Source organism: Triturus cristatus, chromosome 3_1 (genome assembly GCF_964204655.1).
Source record: "Triturus cristatus chromosome 3_1, aTriCri1.1, whole genome shotgun sequence".
NCBI lineage: Eukaryota > Metazoa > Chordata > Amphibia > Caudata > Salamandridae > Triturus > Triturus cristatus.
In genome coordinates, this window is record NC_140583.1 from 890,459,223 (window position 1) to 890,482,234 (window position 23,012).

Below are 23,012 nucleotides of genomic sequence, written 5' to 3' on the forward strand. Positions count from 1 at the left end.
GAGGTGCAGAAAGAGGCAAGTGAGGTGCAGAAAGAGGCAAGAGAGGTACAGAAAGAGGAAAGGGAACTGCAGAAACAGGCAAGAGAAATGCACAAGGAGACAAGAGAGGTGTAGAAAGAGCGAAAAGAGGTGCAGAAAGAGGCATGTGAGGTGCAGAAAGAGTCAAGTAAGGTGCCGAAAGAGGCAAGAGAGGTGCAGAAAAAGGCAAGTGAGGTGCAGAAAAAGGCAAGTGAGGTGCAGAAAGAGGCAAGTGAGGTGCCGAAAGAGGCAAGTGAGGTGCCGAAAGAGGCAAGTGAGGTGCCGAAAGAGGCAAGAGAGGTGCAGAAAAAGGTAAGGGAGGTGCAGAAAAAGGCAAGGGAGGAGCAGAAAGAGGCAAGAGATCTGCAGAAAAAAGAAACAGAGGTGCTAAAAGAGGCAAGTGAGGTGCAGAAAGGGGCAAGAGAAGTGCAGAAAGAGGCAAGTGAAGTGGAGAAATAAGACAGTGAGGTGCAGAAAGAAGACAGTGAGGTGCAGAAAGAAGACAGTGAGGTGCAGAAAGAAGACAGTGAGGTGAAGAAAGAGGAAGAAAGGTGCAGAAAGAAGAAAAAGAAAAGCAGAAAGAGGCATGAGAGGCACAGAAAGAAGAGGGGTTTGTGCAGCATTAGTACCAGTTCAACACCCACATTTTGGCCTCCGAAGACATCTTAGCAATCCCATTGTGTGGGACTTACTGGAGGTAACAAGAGGGGTAGTTGGCCCCCAAGGACATCCTTGGGGGCCAACTACCCCTCCAATTACCTCAAGTAAGTCCCACACAGCAGGATTGCTAAAATCTCATACCAGGCCATGCCCCCTTTGCCCACCACTCTACAAACACGCTCCCTGGCGCGCTCTTGGGTGGGGATTGAAGTCCCCTTCGCTGCTGGGGGTCCTTTGGGGTCAACTAGCCTACCTCTTACCTCAAGTAAGCCCCACACAGTGGGGTTGCTGAGAGGTGGACACAGGCCATGCCCCCTTTCTCCATCACTCTGCAAACACACCTCCTGGTGCGCTCTTGGTTGGGGGATGAAGTCCCCTTTCCTCCTGAGGGTACCTGGGGGCCAACTAGCCCTCCTGTTACCTCCAGTAAGCTCCATACAGCTGGCTTGCTTAGAGTGCTCAAAGGCCACACACCCTTTTTACAACACACTGCAAACGCAGCTCCTGGGGCACTGCTGCTCGGGGAAAAGTCAACTTGTGTCCTGAGGTCCTCAGGACACAAGATGACCTCATCGCCCCACCAGCAGTGTGTCAAGAGGCGCGTTTGCATAGTGGTGTAAAAGGGGCGTGGCCTCGGACCACCTCTCAGCAATCCCACTGTGTGGGGCTTAATGGAGGTAGCTGGTGGACTAGTTGGCCCCCAGGGACCCTCAGGAATGAAGGGGACTTAATCTCCCGCAATGCCGGCTTTCCTTTTTCTTTTGGAAGGAGGTGCAGTGTGGCCTCCCTTCCCTTAATTATTTTTGGGCCCTGGGGACCCCATCTCCCAGGACCTCAGCATATTATCTTTTTTTTTTTTTTTTTTTTAAATGGGAAAGGGGCAGCGTGGCCCCCCTTCCCTGGGCCATTTCTGGCCCCGGGGACCCCATTCCACGGGGCCTGGTCAGCCTGGGGCTTTTTGGGGGGAGGGGAGCCGTGTGGCCCCCCCTCCTGAGGCAATGTGTGACCCTGGGGACCCCATCCCTCAGGGCCCACCCTTAAAAAAAAAAAAAAAAAAAAGGGAACTGGGCTGCGTGGCCCCTCTTCGGTGGGCCACTATTGGTGAGATTAGAAATGAGGAAGATATATATATTTAAATAATTGTCAAAATCTTTAAATGTATGCACTACTTCAGGAGACATAGTAATCCAGCGTCTTACCTGACATTTTATGCCTCCAAGGCTACAAGTGCACGATTCTGGGTCACAGAATATTCTGCATTCACACCCACAATCCTCCCTTGAGAGGCGGATGGCTCGCAGCTCATGTTTCTCTTCCACGTCAATCTTTTTCACACCAGAGGCTCTGAGTAGCGCTCTTCTTTTCTTTGTTGGCAGAGGTTGTAAAAAAAAGTACTCGTCTACTTCAGTATTGTCCAAATCAATATCATCATCTGAAATATCATCCAGTGTTAGATTATTGGCTTCTTCGCACTCCACTGTGCCATTCTTTGTCATCTGCAATAGAGATATTACAAAGAATATCAAGATGGTTCATGAACATTTTCAGAGCTCCCAAACTTTTCCTAAATACAACCACTTTGCATATGTTGATAGTGGCTATCCTTCAAGAACCATTTCCTTTGTTTTCTCCTGTCTACAAAGAATCAAACATAAATGTGCATAGCCAAGATTTGCAGCTAGGAGTCTTGGATTTTACAGGTGCCATTGTTGGTACTTGTCCACATGAACAATTCTGACATTTAGGGAATAGGATAAGAAAAATAAACACCCATACATATTTTCTTCTTCACTGGTATCTTGACCAAATGTATTTTTCTTAGTCAGAAATAAAGAGCTGGAATTCACTTACTTTTAAGCCACCAAACAAGGTATGTGACCCATACAACCTTTTATCACTGGCCTTTGTCACACTTTAAGATAACCCCTTTGGATAACCCTGAGCCCACTCTGATGACCAAACCTTGAATCGCTCCTTAATCTAACAAAGTGAAGTGATATATAGTTAGTTAGCAATACAGGGATTTAGGTAAAGAAGTTAAAAGGTGAACAGCAGGTGTAACTAGATGACATGAGAAAACAGCTATGTAAAAGGGTTCTTGAAAGGACGGAAACCCTTTATCAAACTAGTACAGTATTTGACAGGAAAAACATTATTCCAAGAGCCTGATGGTAACAGCCAGGAAAGAAAGCATCAACATAGACCACTATTTCAACCTATTTCCTATTCTGGAAGTAGAAAATCAGGTTGGAGAGAGACCATCATATTACTACTCTTGTTCATCCATATCATAGATCACAAAGAAGCAAAGCTCAACATTGATCCCACTTTATAGACAATCTAATTACACTGTAAACATTTTTGACACAACGAAGGTCACGACTTAAGTCAATGAAGAAGGCATGAACACCTCGGCAATAAGCTTTAAACACATAAAAGGACCTGAAATTTAGTTATTATCCCGTACATAGGGAGAGGTGGAGGGGTGTGGGGCAGCGGACAGAGCGGCTGACTATGGAGAGCCGGGATCACAGCTTGATCTCCGGCGCTGGTGGCAGCTTATCTCAGCATCATGTGGCTCTGGACAATAGCTCACTTTATCTCCCCGATGGCCCCCAGCGCCTTGAAACCTTAAGGGGTGATATGTTTGTGCTTTACAAATATGGATTACATTACATGTACCTACTAACTACGAAGTAACTTATTTCCTTCATATCCCCAGGAAAAAAGCCACAAGAAATCCAGAACAACATTTCTATCTAGATTAAGGACCTCTTTATTTTCCTTTATTTAGCAGCCAGTTCCAACTCACTGGTGCGTTTCGGCTTCCACAAGCCTTTCTCAAAGTGAGTGAGTCCCACCACCTCCTGAGATAAATAGAAAGCAATTCATGAACATATAAAATATACTACTGTTCTCCTGGTTGTTCCACCTGGAGACCTCAGTATCTCCACAATAAAATATGCAATTCAAGAATCAAGTTAAAATCATTTAAAACTAATAATCACAAATATAAAATGCACAAAGACAATTTTATGTGAATCTAAATATAGAAAAAGCTAGCCTAAAAGGACCCACATATGAATTAATAAATAATTGAAAATAGGTTAAATATTAAATTCAACTGGTCATTTATAAAATCCACTTATCTCCATTCATAATTCATCAATTGCTCTGAATAAAATATATATTGTGATGAGTCTCTTTTGGTGTAGATGAGGCAGCAATAATAGATTTCCACTTTGGCTCTCGTTACCTTAGTCCAAACAGTACGTTCTACCCTCATATCGGGTCAGTGCCCATATCGCATATGGTATTTACATACATCAAGAAAATACCAGAGGAAGAAGAGAGAAACATTGTCAATTACATATGGAACATCACTTCATTTGAATGTATCCCTCTTTTTCCACATCTAGTTATTCAGTATTCTTCTCTTTTCTCCTACTCTTGGGATAACCGGACCTCAATCGAGCATCATCTCCTTCTCTTAATATCAAGTGATTTAGGCTATATCTACAGCTTCTCTCTATATCTCATCTTACAACACAAGTTTGAAGATAAATCTTACCTGAGGATTTTCCACTGAGCATCTATCCTACATGCATCTCCATCTCTTCATCCCTGTTCAGCCCGGTCGGGTCTTAGTTTGTAAATCCAGGATATATCTTGATTCCAAATGTCTCAGCTGTTTAACTCTATTTCCCCCTCTTAGACTGCCAGCTACCCTGTCTACTGCAAAAAAAACTCAATTTCGAAACATCGCTATTGTAGTGATCGTAAAATGTATCGGAACTGGGTAAAAGAAATCTAAATTTGTGATCGCTGTTTGATGTTCTAGAATGCGCTTGAGTAAGGGAAAATAATACTGCCCACATACATGAGCGGACATGGGCACATCAGTACATATACACAATGATCTGACCCACAATTATAAAAACAACTGATTTTCCTTTTAAAACCACTAGCAGTGTTATACTCTTTTGTATTCGAGGTAAACATACAAGTTTTGCAGTGCCTACACTTGTACTATAAGCTTTAAACACATAAAAGTACCTGAAATGTAGTTATTATCCCATACATGTACCTAGTAACTACAAAGTAACTTATTTTCTCCATAACCCCAAGGAAAAATGCTAAATATGTTGGGCATTTGACATAGGCCCTGCCATCTCATTTCCCTAAAATAAAACCTGTCCTCAATAAAATACAGTTCAGCTATAAGCTGTGTTGAAGCAATGAAATTGACCATATATAGATATTCCGCTATCTCTACTTCAGGGGATGTAAATTCCCCCATGGCCCAGATACAACAAGAAGCATATGCAAGCCTACCCAATTGCTGGACTATTATCACAGACTCGAGACACTGGCGATGAAAAAGAGAATATTTTTGGGTTAATTAAGAACAACATTTCTATCAAGATTAAGGGCCAACACAGCAGCTATTAGAGGTGTGCAAATTAAAAAAAGTGAGCATTATTCTCATTTCATCAGTGCTCTGATAATAGCCTCTCATTACCTCAGAGTATTGACTCAAGAAAGTCTCCAATTAGGTCACATTTTCAATTAGACCAAACTCTGAACATAAATGGGCTTTATTTATATCAAACTTGTTGAAAAGTCATCTGCCCTGGTTATGGACTGGCTAGGCTCTGTTTAGGCGAGCGTTTTGATCAAAGTATTTTCACTAAGCTGGTGGTCTGAATGCATACTAGCACAGGTTACATCATTCTTCTTATTGTATGCATCAGCTCTTTAACTTTTGTTTCAGAGGAAGTCTGAGTTGCTCTGACAAATTTACATTCAAGCATTCACTCAATTTCACAAAGCGGTCCTGTGTCTAAGTTTCCAGCTGAGGATCAATGAGACTACTTACAGGTAGTAAGACCTTCTATACTTGAACACATTGTTTAACTATTGAGCAAATCACTTAATTTAATTGTGCCTGTAACGGTTAGACTTGCAAATGTGCACTTCTTTATACTGCAACCACTGTCAGTAATGGAAGCTGAACACCCAATTTGGTTACAGCGCTTTCTCGAATAGTAAAGGCTCTATGTTAATGAACTATTCATACATTTATGAACATCTTACACCTGCAGATGCCTATCCTGCCTGCTAGTCAATCCTCTGTTGTAGTAGATGAGTTTGTGCTGGAAGGGATTGGGCCTTCTTGTCCAGTCAAGAAGATAAACATGAAAACCGGTTGTCCTTGACCCAAACAATATGTCCTCAGCAATAGGTAATCCACATCCCTGAACACTAGTAGTGTTCCTTCAACCACGGGCTATTTATTCACCATGGGCCCTTATCAAAATTGATGACTAGTTTCATCAACATTTTTGGCTACATTTCCCTTAACGTACACACTCTTCTCAAAGAACACAAGTTAAACCTGCTTAGCCTCAACCGGATACAGTTTTCTGACATTTCCACGGCTGCCCTGAATGAGCTTCTTTCCCTGAGCCAGAAAATTTGTTAGAACAATTATATTAAAAAATAAATAAGAGGGGGGGGGGGCGTGGCCAAGTAAGATGGCTGACTGGTAGTGTACCGAGTCAGCTTCGGCCCCGCGGACTTCCATGAGCGGCTAAGCGGGAGCTCTGGAGCGGTGCAAACCCCGCGAGGCGATCGCGGAACGCTCCGAGAGGCAGATGTCACGGTGGTGAGGCTGTTCAGACCCCAGAAACGCGCGAAATCGAGCTGTGACTCGAGCGCCGAGGGCGGACAAAATGGCAGCCGCGGCCGCGAATGATCGCCGAGCGTGGATCCACAAAATCGAGGGAGAGCGACTGGAGGCATGTCGAGCGGTGCGCTGGGCAGGGGCAACCCTGTGAATTGAAGTGGCTATGGAAAGGCTGGAAATAAGAGCGGGGATCACGCGCCGGGCGAAAACAACGGAGGAACCTCTATGAGCGGCTTCGTTCACCGCCGCTACAGAGACCACAAAACGAGGCGGCTTGTCACCGGGACTCGGCGCGATTTACATGACGGCAATACCTGCAGGTTAGAGGGGACGGTGAATCAAAGGGCACTCAACAGTAAAGCTTACTCGGGGCACGGTGCCTGACCTTAAGATGGAGGCCGAGTGAGACGCTTCAGAGCGCCGAGGGAGACACAATAACACTGGCCCCATAGTGCGCCTGGATCAGAAGGAAACTGGAGGTGGAGAGGGCAGCTGAAAGTGGTCGGAACCGATAACCAGCAGGTCCCGGGTTGACAACAGAGCACCTACCAGCAGAGCATACCGACAAAGGCAAGGAGGCTCCCAATTTCAGGTAACTGGCTCAGGAGGTCATGTGGAGGTGCATAGTCGCTGGAGGGACATAAGGCTGGAAGGGACGAATCACTGAAGCACAAGGCGGACGCTCTGATAGGGAGGACGTCCCGCACGCTCTGGATTAAGAAGACAGCAAAGCCGCAGGAAAATCGCGTGGCGCAGTACTTCCAGACACTGTCCAGATCCACCGACGAGGGGGGTACGAGCGGAGGAGACGGTATGGCCTTAACTAAAGACGACTTGGTGGCCACTCTACGGGACTTCAAAAAAGACCTCTGCGGGGAGCTCAAACGGGACCTTCACTCTAGCTTGGACCAACTACGTGGGGACCTGACGGAGAAGCTTGGCGACTTGCGCCGAGATGTGGATGCGGTGGGATCCCGGGTCCTGGAGGTAGAGGAGAAGATGCAAGCCTTGGATAAAGCCTCCTTGGCCTCCCAAGCAGAATGTAAAGAGCTTCACACACAGCTGGCGCAGTCAGCCCTGAAGCTGGAAGATATGGAGAACCGTTCCCGGAGAGAGAATATACGGGTGAGAGACCTGGAAGAAGGCGCAGAAGACACGGACCTGGAGGCGTTCATTATCGGCCTCTTTGGTGAGTTGGTGAACCGGCCAAACATGAAAATAAAGCTTGAACGGGTGCACACGGTCGGACCACCGGTTAACGGAGAACGCAGGAGACCTAGGGACATCCTGGCCAAGTTGCATGCCTTTCCGGTCAAGGAGGCCATCTTGGAAGCTGCCAAAAAAGAAGGAGGTCTCGTTCCAAGGATACAGGTGCTCTCTGTACCAAGATTTATCGCAAGCCACTCTGGTGCGTCGCCGGCAGCTCCGCCCGGTAACCAGCAAGCTTCGAGAGGAAAACGTGCGCTACAGATGGACATATCCCTTCGGGCTCAGCTTTGAACGGCAAAATAAAAGACATCATATAACAGAGCTGAAGGAGGGTCTACGCATTTTGGGCCTACCCACAGAGGCAGAGGACGCCGAGGTCCCAGAGTCGTCCGGTACGGCCAGACCACAGGGTGAGCAATGGCGCCGGGCTCCTCGCCAGCGAGGAGGGCCCAATCGTGAGTAATAGCCGAGGAGCTGCGACTAGAGATTCATCAGGAGGAAGGAAGGTCGCACCTCTAGGGGTCTCCCGACAGGAGAGCACTGGTCTCCCCGCAGCGGTCCCAAGAGGACGACGACGGGGCTGAGACAGGACCATTGAGAAGAGCGGCCGTCTCTAACTGGACACTGAGGTTTTTGTTTTTCATTTGCCTTCTATCTAGCACACATGTTGATGTTTCCGCCGGTTGCGGAGCAAGTGGGTTGGGCCTGGAGTCCGTTGGGGCTGGGTCTTGGTTCCCTTCCCTGGAACTACTCAAGGTGTGAGGTGTTCCATGGTCTGGTTCCTTTGGTTGGGGGGGGGGGGGGGCGGAAGCGGGGGGGGTGGGGGGGAGCGGGTTTGGGGTTGGGGACAGAGGTGGCAGGATGCAACGACGACACAGAGGGGGCAATCTGTGGGGAGGTGAGGCATCAAGGGCGGACAGGTCGAGGCAGAGGCAGACAGGCGCCGCAGTCTGGGGCGGATGGAGCCAACAACACACGTCGAAAGGGAGGTTTCCGACTACACATGAGCAGAGAGGGGAGGGGGATAAACATTTAAGATGGTGACGTGGGCTACATGGAGCGTGAAAGGGCTGAACGCACCCCAGAAACGCCAGAAGGTATTAAAGTATATTATAGACAGGCAGATCAAGGTAGTCGCCCTGCAGGAAACGCACCTTAAAAAGGAAGACACTGGTCGGCTCAAACATAGGGCATACCCACAGATTTTTCATTCAGCTGCCAACACAAAACATAATGGGGTGGCAGTGCTGTTCCATAGTTCCACCCCCTTTCAAGTAGCGGACACGAATAGAGATAAGGACGGGAGATGGATCATGCTCAAGGGGAGACTACAAGACCAACTCTGTACAATTGCGGTAGTATACACCCCGAACACTGGACAGGCGGCGTTCACAACGCGCCTGTTGGATTCCCTCGGCAGTTTTGCAGAAGGTGTAATCATATTGATGGGGGACTTTAATTTCTTGTGGGATGGACACCTAGATGGCTCCCAAATTACAGGAGAAAGAACGACAGTGTTTCCAACACGAGTCAAAGAGCGCTTCGACTCCCTTGGTCTCCGAGATGGGTGGCGGGCCTTACACAGGACAACGAAAGACTATACTTTCTATTCCCATGTCCATCGGACTTACACTCGGATAGACTATATTTTCTTAAGTCAAGCATTGGTGGGGAAGGTGACGGGAGCGCAAATTCTCCCCATATCGGTCTCGGATCATGGGATGGTTATCCTGGAGTTACAATGGGGAGGGAGGGGACACAGACATAGCAGATGGTACTTCCCTGGGGCCGTCTTGAGGGATCAGGTGCGGAGGGCGGAGCTGAAAGAGACCATAGAGGCATATTTTCAAGGCAACCTACCTGAGGACACCTCATATCAGAATACGTGGGACGCGTTCAAAGCGGTGTTGAGGGTCAAGTGCATTCAACTGCAGGCGTCACTGAGGAGGCAACAGGCGCTGGAACGGGAAGCGCTAGAGGAAGAGCTCAAAGAGTTGGAGGGCAGACACAAAGCTACGCCCTCACCCATTTTACTGAGACAACTTACGGCGGTGAGGGGTAAATTAAGGGCGATTTACAATAATAGGGCGGAGTATACACTGCTGAGGCTAAGACGCGCGGGATACGAACAGGGTGACAAAGTGGGGTCGCAGCTGGCGCGTAAGCTTAGAGTTCAACGTGCAAAATCGTATGTGGGAGGCATCTAGATAGGGCCTGACCGGGTCACACATGAGGAAGAGGCCAAGACTAGAGCCTTCCGGGATTTTTATGGCACTCTATATAGCGGGGACATGCTTGCGCAGGATCACCAAAAGGCGTATTTAGAAGGGGTGGAATGCCCTCGGCTCTCGTCGACGGAAAGAGAGAGTTTGGAAGAGCCCATTTCTGGGGAGGAAGTGCGAACTGCCATAAAGCGTCTCAAACTACATAAGGCACCTGGCCCGGACGGCATCACAGCACATTTTTATAAGCACTTCGCAGACGAATTGGTCCCACATCTGACAGCCTTGTTTCGGGCAGTGGCAAAAGAAGCACGGGTTTCCAACTCTATGGCAGAGGCAATGATCACGGTTCTGCCCAAACCAGGCAAAGATCCGCAGTCTTGCGCGTCCTATCGTCCCATAGCTCTCCTGAACCTGGACGCCAAGCTCTACTCCATGATCTTAGCTAGACGCTTGGATGACATGCTACCCCGGTTAATCCACCCAGACCAATCTGGCTTCATCAAAGGTCGCCAGACACACGATAACATACGGCGAACGGTCCACATCATTGAAAAAACTACTAGATTTAAAATTCCAGCAGTGGTGGTCGGGTTAGACGCCGAAAAAGCGTTTGACCGAGTGGACTGGCCCTTTCTATTCCTGACCTTACGGAAATTTGGTTTCGGGGATACCTTCATAGATATGGTACGTGCTAACTATGGCCGTCCTTCCGCGAGAGTCGTTGTCAATGGGATTGCTTCCGAGCCCTTCCGACTGACGCGGGGTACTAGACAGGGGTGTCCGTTGTCCCCCCTGCTCTTTGCCCTAAGCATAGAGCCTCTCGCCCTTCGTGTGAGAGCAAACGCGAACATTAAAGGGATACGGTTTAGCGGAGAGGATCATAAACTCTCCCTCTTCGCAGATGATCTTCTACTGACCTTGGGGGAGCCTCGCCTCTCCCTATCCGCAGTCCAGGGGGAATTGCAGGACTTTGAGAAAGTGGTGGGCTTTAAGGTAAACATGACCAAGTCCTATCTATTGAATCTCACACTCTCAAGCGCGGAAGTAGCATCGCTAAAAGCCCAGACGTCGCTCTCATGGGCAGCGCATTCTCTACAATATTTGGGGGTTCAGCTTACGCCAAAGATTTCGGGGCTGTATGGCGCCAACTATACCAAAGTCTTACCGCACTTGCAACAGGAGCTAAGGCGGTGGAAACCTCTGTATATCTCCTGGATGGGGCGAATCAATGCAGTAAAGATGATGGTGCTGCCCCAGATCCTGTACCTGTTTCAGGCTTTGCCGATCCCGCTGGAGAAAAAGTTCCTACCGCAGTTGAAATCGATGATCACGAGGTTTGTGTGGCAGGCGGGGAGGGCACGGGTCCCTTTTACAGTACTTCGAAAACAGAGGGCAGAGGGAGGAATGGGCCTTCCGGACTTTGAGCTCTACTACCAAGCGGCCCAATTGCGGGTAGCATTGGAATGGACAGCGCGCGAATCGAAGAAACATTGGTTGCATATGGACCGCGCGATCGCCGGCAGGTATACTTGGGATCTACTGTGGAAACCACGGAGGGACAGACCGCCGAATGCCTATCTTAGCACACCTACACGCACTACCTTGGAGGTCTGGGACAGGGTTACACGGAGAGATTGGTGGACGACATTCCCTTCGCCATACACCCAGATACACTTTAATCCGGCTTTTCCACCAGCCAGAGAAGAGGGTCCTTTTGACAAGTGGCATGAAGGGGGATGTCTAAAGTTGGCGGACCTGTTTACAAATGGGGAGTTCCGCTCTTTCCAGAATTGTAAGGAAGAATTCAGGGTTCCCGATAGTGAGCACTACCACTATGTACAACTAAAACACTGGGCAACGCAGACACCTATGAGGGAGGCGGGATGTCGGGAACTCACTGACATGGAGAAACTGGTGCTGAACAAGGCGGGCTCTACGAAGGGGGCAATTTCGACTCTCTACCGGATGCTACTAACTACGCTGCACACACCCAAGGCCCGATATATGGGGTTTTGGGAGTAACTCTTGGGGAGAGAGATCACAGACGCGGAGTGGAGGGAATTGTGGCGGGGCATACCCAGACATAACATATCGGTGGGCTTGAGGGAGGCCCGCTACAAAACCATATTTGATTGGTATCTATACCCAACGAAATTGGCCAGGATTTTCCCGGGGACCTCTGCACTCTGTTGGCGAGGATGCGGCCTACTGGGGGATTTTAGACATAGCTGGTGGGACTGCCCTAGCATACGACCTTTTTGGGAGGAAATCCTAGCGCAGATTAAAGACATCTTAGGCTTCACACCCCCCGGGGGGATCGGACACATGGTACTAGGACTGCGGGGTGAGGCTTGGGACGGAGTGTCCAGGGATGACAAGGCAATATGGTGGCTCTGCGTGGGGGCGGCTAAGCTTACAGTGGCGGCGGCGTGGAAAAAACAAGGCGCTCCAGCACTATCTCTTTCGCACGCCCGCCTGTGGCGCCTGCTTTCGTTGAAGCGCCTGGCATCGTTTTTCCGAGACGATCCCTCTGCCTTTGAAGAGTCTTGGGGAGCCCTACTGTCTTACCTGTCAAAGGGTCTACCTGCGGCAGTGTATCCGCCCACCTTGAGAGCTTTACGTTTCTTCCAGACCTGACAGGGGACGGGGGATGGGAGGGGAAGGGCTGCGCAGCAAAAATGATTGGGATTCTGGGGGGTCCCACTTCACTCCAGACTGGCATTTACCTGTTCGGACGCTTTGCAGATGCCACGGGGGGAGGGTGGGAGGGGGGTTGGGGGTTTGGGGGGAAGGGTGGGATATCGGATGGATTGGGGGGTGATTCCCAGTGGCGGGACAAGGAGCATCCGCACCACCTATGGAGCATCGTACGGACGCCTAAGGCCGGGGACACCCTGCAGTTAATAGTTATTGTATGGTTGTAACTGTGAACTGATAATGATGATGTAAAAAAGTCAATAAAAAACGATTTACACAAAAAAAAAAAAAAAAAGGAGGTATAGTGGTAATCTATAATAAAGAACTAAATACCCAGCACAACATTCAAACACATGACCATATGGTATACCACCATCCTTAACCATGTAAGAAACCATGTTTTCCAACCAGACCATACTCTCCCACAAGATGCACCAGAAATCATCATGGGAGGCTCCAACCTAGGTGTTGAAAACACAAAAATAATATTCACATTTATTAACAGGTTGAAAAACCAGAATTTTGGGTTCCACCAATAAGTGTAGTTTCCAGCTACAAAGATAGTCAGGATTTGGACTTGGCCCTCTTGAAATTTTCTTAGTCTGCTGAAGAGCCCTGGTGTGTCCTGTAGAGACCCCACTGCCACATATGGAATATGTTGCTTTGTCTCTAGCATACGTAGAGTACGTGGAGAAACATCTATATTACGCCCATCGGGAGGCAAATGTGGGATATGTTAGAGAGCCAAAATGAGTCTCTTGTAACATGGCAATTTGAATATTGTGTCTATCCAGGTAAGCCAGGACTTGCCTGCGCTTATGCAGGTTTCCCAGCCCACATTCCAGGTCAGGAGATCTAGTCCTGCATTTTCCCGCTGTCTCATCATTAAGTGAGGTAGGAGTATATTTTGCTATCCAGGCAAAGACAACCCCCCCCCCCTGCGGTCACAGCCCATCCTACATATAATACCTCCCATTCAAAATCATGCACGATGCACTTAAAAGGATGCAATTTCCCTCCCTCTCCCTCCCACAACGACAACCCCAACTTGTCGAAGAAAAAAATCACCTCCCTCCCCATAAACTAATGCCTCTAGTGATCGTGGAGTCAGGCTCTGAGGCCACTCCCACCTTACACACCATGTGTCTGAAATATCAAAACAGTGCAGTGGATTCAGTTCCAGCATAATACCTCTCATTTCTTGTAGTGCCCAGTCTATGTAGAGGCTAAGAAATAACAGTGTTTAACTTAAAGCCTAAGACAATTGTAATAGGCCACAGATTAGAAAGAAGGAAAAGAGAAGAGAAGAAGAAGTGAAAGTTCCCAAAAATCTAGTAGGGATCTCCTTCCAGGGTTGCTATCGCTAGGGGGCACCGCAGCAAATCCCCAGCCACATTACTGAAGTTGGGTGCCTGAGTAAAGTCTTTTTAACGTCCCTTTACAACCCTTTAAGCCAAAAATAGAAAGAATTACAATATGGAAAAGTACTGCATCCTGTGGCAAGGTCTGCCTTCGTTCAGTCCACCACAGCCAGTTAGTCATATTTCCCGCCATTAATTGCAGGATCCTTATGTCATGCTTTCTCTGAGCTCCCTGTCGGGATTCCAGGATCTTCTCCAGTGAATAGCAAGCGGGATAAGTCCTATCCTTGCTCTGACAGCGGCGACTGTGAACGCCCCGGTGAGTGTCCAGCGACTCTGCCTTTTGAGGCTTGACTAACACGCTTCAGATAATCCTCCACCTGCTGTGGATTGGTGTAGAAATGTTGCATTCCTTGGTGGTTAATCCGGAGGTGCGTCGGGTACAACATTGTTTAGTCTATTTGAGCCTGTCTTGCCTTTTTCTTCACAGGCAGGAACTTCTTTCTAGCCTCCTGCACCGCCATTGGGAGGTCAGGATAGAGTGCGATGCCATTCCCCTCGAATTTGAGTTGCTTCTTCTCTCGGGACCGCCAAAGGGCCAAATCCAGGTCCTGGTAATTAAGAATGCAGGCGATGATCGGCCGCGGGAGCGCACCCGGAGGGAGCTGGGGCCCCAGTGAGTGATGCGCTCTCTCGACCACCAACTGCACATAAAAGGCATCGGTACCCAAAAGGGTTTTCAACATCCGTTCAACATAATCCTCTATCCGACCTTGTCCCGTAATTAATAAATTTAAATATACACATTTCATTGTAACACAAAATGAGTAATCTTTGGAGTTTTCCCTTTCTGCTCTACTTGTGGACCGGCATCCTTCTGATACAGTCACTTACTGACAACACTGGCAATTTTAGATGTATGCAAGCAACACCCAGAACTATGTCTGAGTCTAACCAACATCATAGAACACCTCAAGCACTTCCATTACTGGATGAGGGAAAGTTTCCATTAGCTCAATGGAATAAAATAAAGTGATGGGAGGACTAATCTTTAACTCCATTTCCTTCTACTGACCAAGAAAGGCGGATAACGCTCGAACCCTTATGGAAAAAGGTAGGAGATAGGGTGTCTTGTTTGCCTCAGAGGCAACAGTAAACTTGGGTCTGTGTTTGCTGGTAGGAAGCCTAGGTACTTATTTGTGGCGGCCGGGACAGTTTTTACTGCAGACATCTGTCCTAATTTTTAAATATTTAAAAGACTGTTGCACTCAGGAAAAGAATCCAGTGGGTGGATATTGCCTATCAGCCCTAATTTTGTAAACATCACATCAGAGAAGAGCAGGAAAGGCCATTACTTGAAGGGTAGGGGGTGCATGGCAAGGAAATTCTGAGAAGCGTATTCCCTCACCCCTTCCCCCCATATGACCCCCCACTATGACCTAGTCTTCCACCCGCCCCCCACCCCACTGCCCAGTACTTTAAGGCAATATCGGCCTGCATGTAAGATGATCACATACGGAGAACACCAACAGCTTTAGCTAGTGTTCATGCAGACAGCAGGTGCCAACAGTGGTAAAAGTGGGCTACATCTGCAGAGGAAGTGGGTGGTGGTCGACTAAGTAATATTCTGGACACTGACACTTTTTTTTTTTAACAAATCAAGCACTAACTACAGGCCAACCTAGAAATTATAGCAGCAAATCAATGAGTATTACTCCACTACTTCAATTAATCAATTCACTGAACAGAGCAACCTGGGTCTTTGATTCTCTCAGAACAAAACTACTGCAGAATCATGTACATGGGTATCCCCAAAAATGAAGGCCCAGAAGCAGGAAAGCAATACAAAATAAATTTGACTTGCTTTTTTCACAATCTGGAAAAAATAACCACACATCTCCATCTTAAACGCATTCCAATGGCTTGCGTGGAATAAACATCAGTATTCGAAGTTCTCTGCACCCAGCATATAGCATTCCGGCGTGGAGATCATATAATAACTACCAGGAAGTAGCACCAGGTTAAATATGCAATTAGAGATGTGTGCTGCAGACAATATTCAGTAACTTGTTAAAGGATCACAGACGCAGGACACCCAAGGCTCTTGGTCCATTGCAATGGAACACCTATACCTATCCTTGAGACCCCCAACTTATCATTGACTGTTCAGGAAACACCTGAAGCGGCCCTCTTCTAACATTCCTTTGAAGGCGGGACCATTAGGTGCCTTCCAAATGACAGGGGTCCAGCACTTAAACTGCCTTCAAACGCATAGATCTGATCTATATGGGGAGCATATTCTGCTGCTCATCGTGCTGTGCCTGATCTTGGTTAGAGCGAACTCGAACTTGTGCTGCACAGGTTCTCTGGACAACAAAACCCAACTCTAATGCTGTTAAAATAAGCCTTTGTATAAATCCTTTTGCAAGAGAGGAGCCAATGTATTTATTTAACCGTTTATGTAGTGCACCTCAACTAAGTACGTTTTAGGGCACTTTACAATGAATATGGCTAAAACAACTGCAGCTACATCTTCAGGATGGAGGCTTACATTTTGGAGAAATTCAGCGAGAGCTATTGTATGAGCATTGTTTGAAACTTTTGGATGGAATTTGGATTCTCCACGTTAGCTCGTTTGCTCTAGCTTAGGTACTATCCAAACAGATGTGTCGAGACTGGCTTACTCAACAGGATGAGCAGGGATGGCTTCCTTAATTCAGAGAGAAGAGAATTCCATGCTGATGTGACTACTCTGAAGAATAATTAGGTGGGATACAATGGCAAATTTTCATCAGAGGTTGAAGGTGGAAGTTGGGTGTGTTTGCTACCTTAGTGATATGTGGGATGGGAGGGAGCAGGATTGGGAAAGATTCATTCAGTCATGTATGTAGGGATACATTTTGTTTGAGAAGAGGAGAAATTCGGTTTTCTGTTGTTTGAGGAGGAGAAAAGTCTCCTTCATTAAGGTTTTCATTAGTGAAAGTCATTTCAAGATAGCTAGCCTTTCAATAAAAACCAAGGTGAAAACCCCCACAACTTGGTTCCTGAGAAGTACTTTCAAAATGTAGAAACAGCTAAACTTATTGATTAGCCACAGCCAATTTTAGCACTTAAGCCAGGCTAAACAAGGGGAAGTGAGGTATTTGGGGGTTTGAGCTAGAGAATGAGATAGTGTGTGGGCTCACCTTCTCAGCTTGGCACCCACTTCCTCCCCTGTAAGTATTTTAAATTTTTTATTACATTTTATTAGTTTTAAGACATGAAAAGGTTACAATACAATCCTTATTGTAGTTCATCAGACAGGTTAGATTGAGACAAAAGCAATGTCAACTCCACACAGGTAAATACACAATGTGCAATATGGTTAGATGGAATGTTGATTCGGTACATCGTTCGGGCATACTTACTGCTCGTCACATATCTAGTGAAGTCATGTATTAGGCAAAGGAATCACAATGTACTGGGCTAATTACAGAAACGCACGAGGGACTTCAGCATCTCACCAGGGTTTGAGAACTATCACAATATGAATGGAAGACATAATGCATACAACATTAGGCTTGTTACGACGGTAAGGCACGTGGGGAGTGGTAAATTCAGCATGGGTGTCCAGCATATTACACTTCTCTTATAATGTGAGGACCTTCATTGTGTCAGCGCCTCCGGGATATCCGTCGGGAGTTCTGGCGAGTGTGAAAGAAGGTAGCCCTGCCGAGGACTCCATAGATCTCTAGGCCTTGAGGCCCGGGTAGCGTTTCGGCATACAGAGTCAATTGTTCTTGGCAGTATATTAACTCATTCCCTGAACTTTGGCGCCCGTCCCCTACTACCCTGCAGGCCACTCTACGCTTAGCTAGCAGCAATGCAATGGCGAGATATCTGCGGCATGACTTAGGAATAATCTTAGTGTAGCCCAACAACGCTATTAAAGGTGTGCGCTCTAGGGTGATGAGTGTCATCTGTTCGAGGGCATCAAAAACCTGTGTCCAGTATTCATTGTCCAGTATTGTGGTCAATCCCAGGATAAATGTAGAAAATCAGCTCCTGGACTTCTACATCTTTCGCAGCTATCTATATTTTTATTTAAAACTGAACATTTTGACTGGGTATAATATAAGCGCAGCAGGAATTTATAGTGTGTAACACGTTGCCTACCACTGGCGGATATTTGTTCTGTTTGTAACAAGCAATATGTCCATTGGTCATCCGTCAGTTCGTACCCAAGTTCCATATTCCACTTTGTGCGGGAAGAGCTGGGAGATTCTGTCTGTTGAGTGCGTATAGTGTGATAAAGTGTGGAGACCAGATGCTCCAGCGATGCATTATGGAGCATCATGTGTAAGGGAACCAGGGTAGGGGTTTCCTGAGGGAACTCTGGAGTAATAGAACGGTAGCCTTGACGGAGCTGTACATAAAGAAATGTATCCAGTGAGGAGAGTTGCAGCTCATGAAAGAGGAGCTCAGAAGAGCGAAATTTCCCATTTTGATAGAGATCTCCCCATGTGGTAATTATGGTGCGCTCACAAAGTCTGAGGAACCCTTTTTCCTGTAGCAATGGCATGCGGGGATGATAAGAGAGTGAGAGTAGCGGTGAATATAGCATTGGGCATTGAGAGAGGGTCAAGATACGGTTCCAGGCGTCTACTGCGTATGTTATCGTGGTAGGTGCAGTGTCACGTGTACGGGGGTGCGCCTAACATGACATCCAGGGGGATGGGTCTGCTAACCATTGTTACGCTGCAATCTGTGGCATTTACCTAGGGGGGTGGAACAAGTCCAAAGCATAGTGGGCCTGTGCGCATGTATAATACTGCTCAAAGTCTGGAACATCAAAGCCTCCTTGTGCATACGACTGTGTGAGCGCTCTCCATTGTAGGCATGGTTGTTTGCCCGCCCCATTTCAGCCTTATCATTTCTGACCTGAGTGTCTGAAACAATGTCGACCAGGGTTATATGGGATATTTAAAAATAGATATAGTATTTGTGGAAGAACCACCATCTTAATCAACGCAGCTCGCCCTGCCAGGGAAAGCGGTAGCGAGATCCATCTAGTGACACAACGTGTAATACGATCCATGGCTGTACCATAGTTGAGGCGCATCAGCTCCTCCCTATCCCCAGACATACGAATCCCGAGATAGCGTAGGTCTGAGTTGCACCATTCCAATGTGAAATCCAGGGGAAATCGGGAGGCTGCAGGTGTCAGGGGAAAGATTTGCGACTTACCCCAATTTATATAAACCCCAGACAGTTTCCTGAAGACTAAAAATTCTCGCAAGAGTGGGTTAAGATTATTCTGCGGATCTCTTACGTAAAGGGTAATGTCATCCGCATATAGAGATATGAGGATCTGTCATAGGTTACACCGCAGTGCTTTGTCCTGGTGATGCTGCCACAGTTTAGATGCCAAGGGTTCAATTGTGAGGGCAAAAAGCAGGGGAGAGAGTGGGCACCCCTGTCGTGTGCCTCTGGATATGGAGGACGCGCAAGATAGATGGACATTAATTAAAACCTCTGCCGTTGGAAGCCGATACAGCAGCCTTATCCAGAACCGAAACATTGGCGGAAACCCCATGCGAGTAAATAATCCCATTAGACAGAGTTGAACGCCTTAGTAGCGTCTAAAAAAAACTGCCGCCTGCGGCAGTTCAGGAGTGACGTTCTGTAGAATGGAGAATAGGGTATGGAGATTATGTGTGGTTGCTCTGTCCGGGACATAGCCCGCCTGATCAGGGAGTACTAGCTTTTCCATTAAAACATTTTTGTATCGCAGTTAATGAGGGATAACGGTCTATAGGAATCGCAGTGAAGAGGTGACTTTCCAGGTTTGAGTAGGGATGTAATAAGTGCCTCTCTCATGGAAGGGAGAAGTGTGCCAGTCTCGAGTGAATCTTCATTGATCTCCTTTAATATCGTGGCTATCAGATCTATATAGGTTTTATAGAGTTCAGCAGGCAATCCGTCCAAAGCCGGGGCATTTCCGGACTTCGTCTGCATGACAGCTTCCTGAATTTCATCAAGTTCGAAGGGGGCGCTGAGGAATTCCATCTATTAGTCACCCAGCCATTCAAGTGCTACGTCCCCTAGAAAGGTATCTAACTCGAAGTGATCCCTCTGCTGTGAGGTGTAAAGTGTGGAGTAGTGGTTGGTAAAAGTAGTAAGTATGTCAGCAGTGTCGCGCTGCAGTACCTCTCCAGGTCCAGAGATCTCCAGTACATAACTGAAAAAGCGCGGTCACCGTATGGTTTCAGCTAGGGCCTTCCCGGGTCTCTCGCCTTCACCATACTGCCGGGCCACCCAATATTGCCCCTTATATTTTGTTTCGCGACCCACAGTCGAGGTGCATTGCGATAGTTTTTCACGGAATGCATGCTGAATGTCGCTGCCTCCCCCCATAGTCAGTTGCGTCTCTAGGGTCTTAAGTTCTACGTCCAATCTTCTAAGTGTACCCTGTATGTCCCCAAGTACTCCCGAGCTTTTTGACATACAAAATCCCCGAATCGTTACCTTAAATGCTTCCCAAATTGTTTCCATACTATCCACAGAGCCTCTATTTCTTTGGAAGAAGTCTTGAATTTCGTCTCCTAATTCACTATGAAACATCGTGTCTAACAACATTAAGGGTTATAATCTCTAATTGCTGCGTGGTTTGTCGTACCCGGGTGGGGCAAGTGTAAGTTTAACAGGGGAGTGGTCAGAATATGTCCTGGCCAGGTGCGTGACATCTTTTATTGAGGGACCCAGCCCACGGGATAATAGGCAATAATCTAAACGTGCCCAGGAAGCGGCTTGCGTTGTAAAGTGTGTACCCTCCTGTGCAAGGGGATGGAGGGGACGCCAAGCCTCAAGGAGACCAGAGTCCATCCTGATTCCATTTAGGACTTGATATGATCTGTTATAATGATGTGGTGCGGGATTAGATCTGTCTTCTGCTGGGTTAATGGCAACATTAAAATCAATATTATGTGGGTAGAGCCTATTTCCACAATCTTCCCCTATAGCACGGTGAAAAATTCAGGTGTGTCAACATTCGGATCATAACAACTCACCAGGGTGACCGAGTCCGTGCCTAAGCGCCCCATGCAATTGAGTATCTCCCATTATGACCGAGTAATGTACCAGCTAGGGCAAAATGAGTCAGTTTTTAATGAGTATAGCCGTGCCTCTTGCGTAGGAAGAATACGATGAAAATATTTGATGGTCCGCCCATTTATGTGCAAACGCAGAGGAGTGGATTAATATGCGTTTCTTGGAGTAGCGTGATATGTATCTGATGTCGATCCAAGTACACCAGTAGCTGGCGACACGTCCGTGGGTCTCCCAACCCCCGAACATTCCAGGTGATGATTCGTAAGTTCTGGTGAGCTGTCAAGTCAGCCATTGATGCCATTGGTGTGCAATAGATGGCAGTGTACCCCTGTACCATGTGTGAAGTAATCAGTGTAGTAACCATACGTCTGTCTGTCTTGCTGTTGCAAACATGTAACAATGAACAGTGAAGCAAACCCTCTACCTCCGCCCTCCCACTGAAACATCCCAATAATGCCAGACTTTTCTACCCCAACCCCACCCCACCCCTGCCCCTAGGTGTCCATTAAACAAGTAGCACATAACAGTGCAATGAGATTTGGAAGGGAAATGCCCTCGTGGGGGAACCTTCTAGGTTCATGCATGTTCACACCTCACCCTCACAGAGGCTGCGAGATGATATTAACTACCCCTAAGAGGGTGAGGGTACTTGGCTTAAATTATGGTATTTACTCAGAGTATCGCTTCTTTAGTCTGTAGAGGGTAGAGTTCCTCCCCAGCGTGCATATAGTTCAGTTCTCCTGAGGCATCATGTTACCTCAGTACCGCGAGCCATTTGGGTATCATGTACCTTCTTCTGCGTCTAATAGGTCACTTGGTAATCGGTGAGGCTGATGTGGATGAGGCATCTGGTGCGTTGGAAATTTGATTCTGACATTTCAGACGTTTCAGGAACTCTTCTACTTGCTGTGGTTTAGTGTAGAACATCTGCTTGCCTTGGTGCGTAATTCTCAGGAGGGCCGGATATAGGAGCGCATAGTCAATTTGGGCTTGTCTCCGCTTTTGCTTGACTGGAAGAAACTTGCGCCTATCTTCCTACACAGTTGCCATGAAATCAGGATATATGGTAAATGAATTTCCTTCGAAGCTGAGCTGTCGCTTTTCCCAGGCTACTTTCAGGGCAACGTCTCTATCCCTATAATTCAGGAGCCTCGCAATGATGGGTCTGGGCGTGCTCCTGTGTGGTGGCCTAGGACCTAATGAGCGGTGCACCCGTTCGACTATGAAATGTGAAGAGAGGGCTGCAGCTCCAATCGTAGCTAGCAACATTTTCTCCACATATTCTTCCATTTTGCCAGTATTTGTGCTTTCTGGGATGCCAAGGACAAGTATATTATTGCGCCTGCTCCTCGCTTCGATATCTTCATTTTTTGCAGCAATGATTTTTAGTAGTTTGTCCAATTGTGCCACATTGGCTTGGATGTGAGATGTAGCGTCTTCGGCATCTGAAATTCGACGTTCTGTCTCCTTGATGCGTTCAAACCAATTAGAAGAGGGGGACCCCAAGAGCACAATAAAGAACCGGTATATGCGGGGTAAATAGCAAAAACCTCAAGAGGAGAACCAAGACCGGTTCAATAGATATATAGTAGGGCCTAATAGATAGGTACCTGATAGAATGCAAGGCTAAACTGGAAAGAAATGGACAAATAGGAATATATAAAGCACTCAACGAGAGTTACAGATATAAAAATAGACCTTTTATATTTATTTTACTTTTTGGTTGAATTATTCATTTCAATTTTTTACAAAAAAAATTTTTGTCAGGTAAATACATATATCAATATTATACAAACAATCAATATTATACAAACAATCAAAACCAATCAATATATAGATCTGTTAATCAAAAACATAATTCAATGCCCCACATAAAACTCAAATTCATACATGCACACACTCAATCCAAACCACATTCACCACACCAGATCAAGTTAGGGGTGAAAGCAAATATCCTTAGGTGTTCAAATGGATGTAGTGATTGTATTTCATCCAGAAGAAGCCAGATGGTACTTTAGAAAGAAGAAGGTCGTCGAATCAAGCGCCAACGCGCGTTTCGGTATA

The 23,012-nt window shown here is 47.0% G+C and overlaps 1 protein-coding gene across 2 annotated transcripts in view; it reads right to left on the reverse strand.

The window, feature by feature from the left end:
* Window positions 1–23,012, reverse strand: part of CSRNP3 (cysteine and serine rich nuclear protein 3) — a 280,256-nt gene that overhangs the window by 22,622 nt on the left and 234,622 nt on the right. For both annotated transcript variants that reach the window (XM_085645399.1, XM_085645400.1), the window contains exon 4: window positions 1,878–2,174. In XM_085645399.1, coding sequence (XP_085501525.1) covers window positions 1,878–2,174 — 297 coding nt within the window. The remainder of the gene's footprint in view (window positions 1–1,877; window positions 2,175–23,012) is intronic.